Here is an 11,961-nt window from a genome sequence, read left to right as displayed (position 1 = left end):
GCTTCTTCTTCTTCTTCTTCTTCTTCTTCTCTAAGCCCGATACCGATCGCAGAAATCGTTACCGTCACGTCTTCTTTTCCTTGCATACATACACACACTCTCTCTCTCTCTTTCTCTCTTTCTCTTTCTCTCTCATCGAGATTAAATCCTCTTCTTTCTCGTCTCTCGTTTACGTATCGAATTTCGATCGAAGCTTAGCCTAACGACTTTATTAAAGCGTCACTCGATCGTCTTTATATCCACCGATACTTGAAGAACCATCTCTTTCCCTTCCATACCCTTCCCTTCCCTTCCTTTTCCTTTTCCTTTCCTTCCCTTCCTTACTTCTCTTCCGACGGCCTACCTCCACGTAAGAGCGTAAAAGTGTTCCTCTCTTTTACAAGTATAATAACGTCCCCGCCGCTGAAAATTTCTTATTTCGCATACGTGACGTTTGCAATATATGATTCCTTTTGAAAAAGTATATATACGATTCTTTGAAGATATAAGTAGCTATTCGTGACCACGTTATCAAGTATAAATATCGGTAACGTTAACGAAAACTCGTTATTTAACCCGAGGCTGTTCCTTCTTAAATTGCGTTCTCTTCAATTTCGGCATCGAACTCCTCTCTCATTATGGAAATACCTACTACGTTGTACCTTGCAGGTAACTGCTCTCTTCTTTTCTTTTCTTTCTTTTTTTTTTTCAAATTGACGCAGGTGTCTCTAAAAGAAAAAGGAAAAGAAAAAAGAATCGCCTGTTTTCGATCATAAGCGAGAAAAACAACAACACAAGCAACGAGTATGAAGAACTTTCGAAAAATTCAAAATCAATTGATACGAATTTGATTTCATATATTTTTTTGGTTTTTTTTTTTTCATCGAGATTTAAACCGATCATATTGTATCAATTCGCGTATCGATGATCAGGAGAAGAATCCATTCTATTACTATGATCGATCGATTTCTAAACGTTCGACAAGAATTCTACGACACTGCTCGTAAATGTAATCGCGAATAATGTTTATTTCGAGGACAACGTCTAAAGAGACATAGTTATTTGGCGTTAGGCCGTACAACTCTTCTTAGTTTCATCCTCGTTATGGGGTATCGGATTCTCCGTCGATACACGTCCTCGTCGTCTACGGGTGGAATCCCCTTGTGGTTAGGGCCGCCGACTCGTCGTAAATAATTGCACCGACTCTCTCTCTCTCTCTCTCTCTCTCTCGTGCGTTCGATGCAGGACGCGAGAACGTGCCCGCACAATGTATGCGCGATGTACTCTCGCTACGGGGCATTGAATTACGTTCTCGACGATATAATAGTCGATAAACTGGTTCGCGCGACCCAAGTCCTCCGTCCATTCTCTCCGGGCTGCTGCGACACGCGCGAATCTTATCCTTGACTCTCTCTCTCTCTCTCTCTCTTTCAGTTTCTTTATTTTTGTTCTCTTTGCTTTTAGTTCGTTCGTACGTTTCGTTCCTTCCTTCCTTCCTAGTTCTCCCAGTATTCTTTTCTCAAAGTAATTTCACGACATAGCAAAGACCGGAAACCGATATCTAGCCGTTTTACTCGGAGATCATGGCACCGAGCCCCCATTAAACGTGAAATTCCGTTTCTTCTCGTAGCAAGGCGATACGGGATGGAATGGGATGGGATGGGATGGGACGGGACGAGGAGAGGGAAAACCGAAAGAACGATCGAATAAAATCGCGTCAGAAGCCATTTTGGATTCCACCAACTAACCCCCTTTTTCCCAAGATTATTGCTAGCGCACGCGCGTAATGTAAATTACAACTCTCGGAACGAGTAAACTAGAAAAAGGGAGAAAACAACAAAACGAAAAAACGTACGATTTAAAAGGTAAAGTAGAATATCTCGGTATATCCTACGTGCCAACAGAAAAGTTTAATGTAATCCGATTCAACCGTCGATCTATGGGACTCGTTATCTTTTCGAATCGAACCAAGGACCATGGTATTTCAACGAGAATGACGGTAACGCAAAGACGAGTTCCTTAAGCAGCAGCAGCACCAGCAGCACCAGCAACAGCAGCAGAACACCGGGTGTCTCGCTTCTTGTGCGAGAAGTGAGACGAGAAGAAAGGTATCGAAGTGGTAAGGAAAAGAGAAAACTCGAGAAAGAAAGAAAAAGAAAGAAAGAAAGAAAAAAAGAGAGAGAGAGAGAGAGAGGTAGCAAAAGGAATCCGTTGATAGGCTCAACCGTCCGTACGGTGTCTTCGGCAATTTGTTGAGCGAGTTAAGATCATTAATCTGCTTTCGGTAGATCATCAATAGCGCGAAAGATAGCGTTAGGGGCACGGATGTACCGGTAATGGGAGCCCTCAATAACCTCGACGACCCTAAAAAGCCTCATCCCTCCTTTTGCCATCCTTTCCCACACTCCGCAGAAACTTCCCGAGTTGTCCCGAGCACGGTTTCTCTCTTCTTCTTCTTCTTCTTCCTCTTCTCCTTTTTTTTATTCTTTTTATTCTTTTTCTACTAGCGTGCCTGCCTTCTCCCAACTTGTGTCGTCCTCGACTACCCCCCTCCTCCCAAGTCCGTATCTTCTTCTTCTTCTTCCTTTTTTTTTTCTTACTCCGCACGGGTGCCATACACAACTTTTACTTTAGGAGATGCTCGTCGGCTAATTTGTACGCGCGGATAAACTTACCGAACCAGCCGAAAGAATCTTTTCATCTCGTCCTGTTATCCCCTAACTCATCCAGCTGTTGTTTGGTTGTACGGTTGCAACGCGAGAAATCAACTTCCCTGACATTTCTTCAACTTTTTATGATTATCCCATCCTCCTCCCTCTCCCCCTTCCACCTTTCCGTATACACCACGTATCATGTACCATGTACCATGTACCATATCGTACGGGTCTGTTTTATTTTGAATGATTTTATGAGGCCGAGGTCAAGAGGTGCGAGAATGCTCTCAAAGAAACAGATCAAACCATAGACTCCCTACCACCACCACCACCATCACCATCACCATCATCATCCCTCGTTTACTATCGCGATAACGGGCTTTGACTCTTGGAATAAGAGCTCTTAGAACGCGTTATCTTAAACGACGGCTTCTGCCTGATGTTCGATTAATTAATTTCAATCTAAAACTAGAAAGAGAAAGAAAGAAAGAGAGAGAGAGAGAGAGGAATAAGTGCACTTTCTTAGATTTTCCTATCTGGCATCGTGAATCCCATCGATCGTCGAAAGATTCAGGAACGAGCAATCGTTCGCGATCGAGAATCCGATAAAAGCGAGAGCTCTCGTACCTCGATCTTGATGAGAAAGAGAAAAAGAGGCAGAGAAAGGGGGGTAGGTAGGTATGGGTCAGGGGGGTCTGTAGGGGTCTGGGGGGGGAGTAGGTAGGAGATCACGGCATACCGCGATCGTACGAGGAATCTCCGCGACGACGGGACATTCCGTACGACCGAAATCACTCAAACCGATCGAACTTGTCCGTGGGAAGATCGGCTTTCTCGCGATTCCAAGAAATTGGCAAAAGTACGAAAAAAAGTCACGATAAATCTCTTACGCGCGTGTGTGTATGTGTTTACGTGTGTGTATATCTGTGTTGGTTCCCGTTAATAAAAAGATCTACATCTTCGTTTGCAGCGGCAATTGTTTGATGAGCAATTCGGTCGAGGATTGGGTCAGCGGCAGTGCCGTAGTTTGCAACGGAATACCTGGATTAACTAAGGAACAACGTGAACTCTGCCACAGGAACCCGGACGTTACGGTAGCAGCACTCCAGGGATTACAAATGGCGATATTAGAATGTCAGCATCAGTTCATGTGGCACAGGTGGAACTGTTCCTCTCTAACGCCGAGCAGCAGAACTCAACAGAGTAGCGTCCTCCTGCAAAGAGGTAATATATAAAGTCATATAATTATATAATGTTATTGGTTTATCTAAAATGTAATTCAAACAACGATACAATTTATACATTAACACTTTACCAACTGGTCAAATTCTAATAACAAATTACTGTTCATATAATGATAATGACTGTTAAAGTGTTAAATTATCATAGATTAAGATAAAAATCGGCAGGTATCTATCGATAGAAAATCAAATGATCAATCAATAGAAACTTTCCAACAATCCCAATACCACCTTCTTCTTCTTCTTCTTCTTCTTCTTCTTCTCGGAGATTTTAAAATAAAAATAATAGAAAGCCAAGAGAGAGAGAGAGAGAAAAAAATGAGAGATTTCATTAAATCACGAGAGCACACGGTTGCTCGTCGTCATCCTCGTAGTTGTCCTCGTCTCTTCCTCTTCGTTGGCGTTGCTAACGGAGGAAGCAACAAGGGCACCGTCCAAAAACCTGTCCCAATTCCATAAGAAGGTTTCAGGGGAGGTAACTGGGGGAGTCAAGCTCGGCACTGGACCAGCGTGACATATAAATTCGTCGTGGCGCGTACGTGCGCCGAAAGAGGAAACATATATCGTGTCGGACGAATGCGCGAGAGCGCGACATCGGGCGCACCTGACCTGAAAGCATGAGCTCTCCCATCCTCAAGACTCTCCTAAGGCCCGCGGAACACAACAGAGGAAGAACAACAACCTCTCTCTTTCCTCTTTCCTCTCACTTTTGCCCTCACTTTTGTGGCCCTTACTCCCAAGCTATCTCGTTATCTCGGCACTTCCATCGAACCCTTTACGATTTTTTACGACAACTCCGTGTTCTACGTCAAAAGGGTGTCGATTCAATCTTACCATTTCTCCAATCTTTCGTAATATCATCAAACCTATGATAATAAAGTGTTATCCTATTAGCGTCGTTAGCGTGTTACATACGTGCGATCAATTTTCTTTTAGTCGAAAGAAACTAGGATTGGGCGAGGATGATATTGTGGGTCGAATCCTCGCTTAACGGGTTTAAGAATTAGTATTCGTTGATTCATTTATTTTAAGCATGGTTTTAATTGTGGAAAATCAAAATTAGATGTGGGTGGGCTATTAGTATAGGATTCATTAAAAAATATCTTTGAATTATCCGAGACCTCTCAACTTATTCGCGCGTGTTGGTGTTAATGGCGTAATGGGTGTTAAAAACGAGAACAGTAATTCTGACGATAACGAAGAAGTAATTAGACTACTTCAATGAAATTCCAACTAAAAGGATTATCTTTCAATCTTCCCTACGAAATGGGGAAAAAAATGGTTTAAACTGAAAAAATTTCTCACGTAATTACTCTTCTCTGATCGTGTAAAATACAAATTTGTGGAGAATCTTTCGAGAAGACTTGTCCGATCATCGATACCGTCAGTTTGTCCCCCCTTAATCGAAAACCGTAGCTAAATTTTTGGGAATAAAAGCAATGGAAAAGAGTTTCCTTATAAAACGTTACAATCGCAAACGATCTTACCTTCTCAAAGTCTATATCGTAGTCAAACTTGACTGTAAAAGAAACTTGCGAGCACTCGTCAAGAAATCCAGCGTGTCGAATTTCGAGAGTCCGGGAGCTCACGTCTCGAGACCCCGGTCATCCGTGTCGTTAAATCCCACAGAAAGACGACGACGTTTGTATTCTCTCTCTCTCTCATTCTTATTTCTCTCCTTTCTACCAACCTTCTTTCTTCCCCCCTCTCTCTCCCCCCTACCCTCGTTTATTTCTTTATTATAAGAAAAACGAGAGAATAGAAAGTAGGATGAGAAAGAGAAGTTAACAGTAGTAGTAGTAGTAGTAGTAGTAGTAGTAGTAGTAATAGGTGAAATAAGAAAAGATGTGACGTCTATAATGGAAATTAGAAAACTGACAGTGGAAGAAGAAGCCCGCACAAGTGGATTTAATAGATGAAAATATTTCAGTCGAAAAAGTTTCTCAATTTTTTTCTCTTTCCCGTTTCCATTTTTACCCTTCTACCTACCTACCTACCTACCGTGGTCGGATATATTATAATCCGATTGAATTCAAAAAGAAAATCATTTCTAACGCGAGAATTTACGAGGGGGTTCGCGACGACGAATCGCAAAAGAAACGAGCGCCACCTGCGCGAGAAAGGTACCATCTAAGGCGATCGTCATATAAAAGGTAGATCTATCTTAAGGCCATTAATTAAGAAACTCGTTGCACCGGTTCGATCGACGCTAGGTACTACGTTCTTCGTTGCGAGTAGTAGTAGTAGTAGTAATAGTAGTAATAGTAGTAGTAGTAGTAGTAGTCTTTCACGGACGGATGAACGAATAAACGAATGAACGAGCGGACCTCCCGTACTCGTTCCTTCCGATCCAACTCTCCGAAAGCCCATCATCCTCCCCCTCCTCCTCCTCCGCCCCCTCCACCACCCCTATCTATCTATTAAGTTATCTAAGAGTAACGAATCGGGTCTGACGCGAAACTTTGCTAAGGTGGAGAGGAATTGCCAAGCCGATTCGTCACCGTGTCCCACAATCATGAAAGCTAAGAGTAAAGAGAGAGAAAGAGAGAGAGAGAGAGAGATTCTTATCCATTCTCTTTTATTTATTTCTTTATTTATTTTTCATTCTTCAATCTCCAGCTATTCGCAAATACTACTACTACTACTACTATTACTACTACTACTACATACTCCTTCAGTGGTGTTCTGTTCTTCCGGCCGGTTGCTGTCCAACAGAAGAGACACACGGCTCTTGCCAAAGGATTTATTGCGAGAATCCCCGTGGTGGTGGTGGTGCTGTGGTGCCCACCACCTTTACGATCATTCTCGCGCAAACTTGGATCGACGATTATAAAACGGTTCCTCTTTTCTTATCCGTATATATCCGTATATAGAAGAATAAAGTTAAGGTTAAGATCGGTAGGAAAATATTTGCACATTCGAAGAGGAGATAAGTTGTTGTCCGAGTTGCCACGCGTCATTTGCCACTTGGAAATCTTAACGATTTCGAGGAAGACTCGCTACGGAATTATTAATACCTTTGGTATCGTTTGAAGGAAAGGAGGAGGAGGAGGAGGAGGAGGAGGAGGAGGAGGAGAGTCCGTGCCCCAAGGTATCTCTCTTTCCTTTTGTGGAATCCTTTTGCATCCTTGTTCATTCGCATCCCTTCGGGAAGGAGGAAGAAGAAGGAGGAGGAGGAGGAGGAGGAGGAGGTAGAGACAAAGTAGCAGAGCAGTGGCAGCAACGTGGTGCCTCATCGGGTGTCGAGAACGAATGCCACAAATCCTTTTAGGAGCGCCTTTAGCGCGTCTCCTCGGTATCTCGTCCTCATGAATACTGCAAATGCCGGTCGACCGGCAGGCAGGCAGGCAGGCAGGCAGGCAAGCAACCAAGCAAGCAACCAAGCAAGCAACCAAGCAGGCCGGTTGCCCGGTATCCATGGCTTCGGAGTAACTTCTCGATGCACAGGAGAAAGGGTAGAGTAATGTGGGCATTGTCGAAGGAGAAGAGGAGGGCCCCCTTTTCGAATCTTGGTTGCTCCAACTGTAAGCCAGCGAACGCTCGTGTGTCGTATCGTTTGTAAGTTGACAGCCACCACTGCGGTTTGACGCTCGGCCGTCCGTCAATCCGACTCCAAAGAGAGGAGAAGGTACCTTCGCTCGCAAAGACGAAGAGGACCTTGGACGCGGGAGGGCCCTAAGAAAAACTAAGACCGACGTCTCGCATCTCTTAACGAACGTCTGCTGGGTGCTGCACGATGCTCGCGTCATCCTCCTCCTCCTTCTACTCCTCCTCCTCCTTCTTTGCTTCTTCCTACTTTATTTTTATTCCTTTCTCTCTCTCTCTTATTCTCAAGATCTATTCTTGATCGTTTAATGAAGGTGGTAAGGGAAAAGGTGCCGTTGAACAATCGGAAAGAAAGAAACTTGCTCGTACGAGTAGAGAAAAGGGCACGCGTTTCCTTTTCACCGACGGCTGAATAATTTAACTTCGAACGAACGATAATCCATTTGTAATTCCTTATACGGTTGCTCAGAATGATTTCTTTTATTATCATCCTTCTTCTATCATCTCCCATTTACGCGAGAGCACAATTTGCCGAGATATCTAGGAAAATCTTCTTTTTTTCTTTTACACTTTCTTACGAGCAGATTCGATACATATATGATATGTTATATTGAAACGCAGGTTACAGAGAAACGGCGTTCGCTTACGCGATATCAGCGGCAGGTGTTGCACACAGCGTGGCACGAGCCTGCAGCATGGGAAAATTGCTCTCCTGCGGATGCGACCCGTCCAGCTACAAAGTCAAACCCCCGGCCAAGGCAAGGGGCACCCAATGGAAATGGGGTGGATGTTCTCACAATCTCGATTACGGCATGGAGTTTTCGAGACAGTTCCTAGATACCCGGGAGAAGGCTGGCGACATACAATCAACCGTTAATTTGCACAACAATCAAGCAGGACGTCTGGTAAAACGATCATTCATTTTCGTAGCTTTTTTCTTTTAAAAGTTTTACGTTCCTTTTTTCTTTTCCTTTATTTGCTTTCGCGAAAAATCTTAGAACTTTTTATTAGATTGGTCCCCGCGTCGAAACTCCGCCCATGGCGGAAACCAAAGCACAAGGGGTAGGGAACACGAATGGAGAAAAAGAGAAAAGAGAGTAGAAGAGAGAGAAAAGAAAACAAAGAGAAAGGAAAGAAGAAGAAGAAGAAGAAGACGTTGGGGGTTCTCTCTTTATTCCTCTTTTCCTCATTCGTGGTACTCTCCGAGCATCGCTGAGGTCTCAACGTTATTAAGACGAAGCCCCGGGCGGGACCACCCAGCCGTAGACTCATTAACTGTTTTGTACGCGACACCTCTTTGTCTAAAAGAAAGGCAACTTAGATTCAGTGTTTTTCATTCTCTCTCGTTCGTGTCCCATACCACCACCACCACCACCACCACCACCACCGTGATGTCCCTTGTTCCCTTGGGTAGCCAGCATCATCTTCATTCCTTTCTCGCATTTCTACAATCTTTTGACTTGTGTGTTTCAGTCGGTTGCGAGCAACATGCAAGTGAGATGCAAGTGTCACGGCATGTCCGGTTCGTGCCAGCTGAAAACTTGCTGGAAGGTCGTCCCAGATTTTCGAGTGGTCGGCAAGATGCTCAAGGATCGTTTCAGGAACGCCGTCCTGGTGGCGCAAAGCAATCTCGGTAGCGTCACCCCGTTGGCGAGAGCGAGAGGTTCCAGGAGAAGGAGACCGGATCGTCAAAGACAAAGACAGAAACAACATCGCGAAAGGGGTGCCGGCCGTAAAAGGAAACCCCGCGATCTAGCCAAACAACTTTTCTATTATCAAAAGTCGCCGAACTTTTGCGAAAAGGATCCGCCCGCTGACATTCCTGGCACGACCGGACGTAGATGCAACAAAACCAGCTCGGCCGGGGACGGATGCGGAAGTCTATGTTGCGGTAGAGGATACAACGTGGTCAGGCAAAGGCGTACGGAAAGGTGCAAGTGCAAGTTTCATTGGTGCTGCTTCGTTCAGTGTCAAAATTGCACCGTAGAGGAATGGATCACCGTTTGCAAGTGAAACGCTATAAAAAAGAAGAAAAGAAAAAAAAGAAAAAAGAAAACTCGCGGAGTATAAACGTGATCGAACGAACTTATGGATACGGCCCCGCGAACTGCGTTAGAATTTAAGATAACGGAGTAAAGTAAAGCGAAAAAAAGAAAAGAAAAGAAAGAAATAAAAAGAAATAATTCAAATATATTTAATATCTCATGTGTGTGCGATCTCGTTCGAGAAAAGAAATTTCGAAACGCGATCTCGCGATCCGACGATCGAAGAATCTTTGTTTCCGTCGCGCGTCGTTGTCGCTAATAAGAAGAAAAAAAGAATGAAAGAAAACAAAAAAATATATAATAATAATAATAATAATAATATTAATAATAATATTAATAATAATATTAATAATAATATTAATAATAATAATAATAATAATAATATAATAATATTATAAAACAATTGTCGTAGACTATAAGAAAACTCTTAATTTATTTATATATCTCGACGTTCTATTTAAATTAATATTTAAATCGTTTACTTCAACCCATTCTACAAAACCTCCGTCGCAGTATTATTAGAATTCAAGACGTATTATGATTGGTGCGTTCGTGCGAGAGAACGCGCTGATCCATTATATACGATTTAATTATACGCGTACAATAAAGAGAGTTCCTGTAATTCTCATCTACCTCATTTGTTTAATCCCTGCTGGAAAACGACGAATCAACACAGACACACTTACACCTACACGCACACAAAAAAAAAAAAAAGAAGAAAAAAATAAAATAAACTCGTTAATGGTTTTTTAAGTAACAACAAATCCCTCTTCCAAATTAGTTAATCCTATATAATTGAAGCCTTTTTTTTTCAATGCTCTAATTTCTTCCGTTGATGCAAACCTATGCCGCAAAGCACAGAGGTGGTTCTTTATTATTGATCGACCAATAGATTAACTCGCGAGTCAGCTTTGCAACAAAAATCTGTGCCAATCCTTTTTATTCCCTTGCGAAAAAAAAAAAAAAACTAATAATAAAAATAACGAGAAGAAGAAAAAGAAAAAGAAAAAGAAAAAAAAGATACGAAAGTACAAACTCGTACTCGTCATCGTAGTCTTGCTTGGTCGCGTCATCTTCATTTCCCAATACCTGTCGCCAAAGAGTAAAGAAAAGGTGAAGAAGAAGAAAAAGAAGAAGAAGAAGAAAGAAGGATAATAAAAAGAAAAAAGAATAGGGGAGTACGGGGGAGGTGGTGATGGCAAAGCAAAGAGAAGAACGACGGCTACGATGACGACGAGTCGAGATCGGTTCAGATGGTTTTTGTTGAGAACAAGAGCTACGCCCGTAGAATGTTTATCCGCGTAGGAAAAGGTTCGCATATATATATATATATATATGTATACGTGCAACTGGACTCAAGACTTGGGTTGGTTTAGCTCAGCTCAGCTCAGCTCAGCTCAGCTAAGATGCACCTAGTCCTTTGATTCTAGCCGCCAATAATACGAAGTGTGACCAGTACAAGCTTTATCGTCCGATCGACGACGATTCGTCTTGCGACATCTCAGCGCACTTCTCAACGGCAACGACGAATACAAACACCAAGAGAGAGAAAGAAAGAAAGAGAAGAAGCGGGGTTGGGGGGGGGAGAGAGATAAAAAGGGTGAAAGAGAGACGAGAAGAGAAGAGAAGAGGTTCATTCGAGCGAACGAACGAACGAACGAACGAGTGAACGAGGAAGAGCTTATTGATTTTGTATGAGAGAATAAACGAACGAGAGGGAGGGAAAAAGGGGGAGGAGAGTACCAAAAGAAAGAGAGAGAGAGAGAGAGAGGAAACATTCGCGTTTCAATCCCCACCTCTATTTCTTTCTTCCTTTCTTTCTTTATCTTTCTATCGATGATCCTCGGGAAAAATCAAACGCTTTTGTCGAGCCTGCACGATGATTAACCTCCCACGATTCTTTTGGCTTTCCCGGAGATGACAAGTTTCCGTTTTCCGATGAGAACTTCGCGACGACGACTATTCGACTCTTGTTTTTACGTAAATCTCGTCGCAGGAGACGGACACGTAATAGTAGTAGTAGTAGTAAAACCGTTGTTGATTTCTTGATTCTAATCTAAATCACAATTCGATTAAAATAGAAAAACTGTTTAATGACAATGTCAGCCAGTCGTCGTTGGTTTCTTTCCTTCATTTCTTCACATAGTTTCTCTATTTATCCGATACTTTATTCGTAAATAGGTATTTTACCCATTCGAATAGAGGTGCGACACGAAGATGCCGAAATAGGATCGTAATCAAGCTATTGGATGATGGTTCTCGAACGGATGCGGTCAGAAGAAGAAGAAGATTCGATGAAAATCATCGGACCGGGGGAGGTGGAGGGGAGGTGGAAGGGGGGGGTCGAGGAAAGAAAAAAAAGTTTGTCGCAAGAAGAAGAAGAACGAACCGAGATACGTAGACGCATATCCGCATTAATCTGAACTCGCGAGCTCGCAACAAGCGGCATCCCTTTGACTACCGTTGTCGTCCTCGTCGTCGTCGTCTTCGTAGTAG

General features: G+C 43.0%; 1 protein-coding gene across 1 annotated transcript in view; it reads left to right on the top strand.

Annotated features, from left to right (window-relative positions):
* Positions 1-9,582, top strand: part of LOC122523128 (protein Wnt-10b) — an 11,345-nt gene extending 1,763 nt beyond the window's left edge. The window contains exons 2-4 of the mRNA XM_043644737.1: positions 3,604-3,857; positions 8,042-8,325; positions 8,894-9,582. Of these exons, the coding sequence (XP_043500672.1) occupies positions 3,604-3,857; positions 8,042-8,325; positions 8,894-9,433 (1,078 nt within the window). The 3' untranslated portion in view covers positions 9,434-9,582. The remainder of the gene's footprint in view (positions 1-3,603; positions 3,858-8,041; positions 8,326-8,893) is intronic.
* The last annotated feature ends 2,379 nt before the right edge of the window (positions 9,583-11,961 follow it).

Source organism: Polistes fuscatus, unplaced genomic scaffold, assembly GCF_010416935.1.
Source record: "Polistes fuscatus isolate 324 unplaced genomic scaffold, CU_Pfus_HIC Scaffold6, whole genome shotgun sequence".
In the NCBI taxonomy this organism is placed as follows: domain Eukaryota; kingdom Metazoa; phylum Arthropoda; class Insecta; order Hymenoptera; family Vespidae; genus Polistes; species Polistes fuscatus.
The sequence above is the reverse complement of the archived record's forward strand: the minus strand, read 5'-3'. Positions and strand labels throughout refer to the sequence as shown.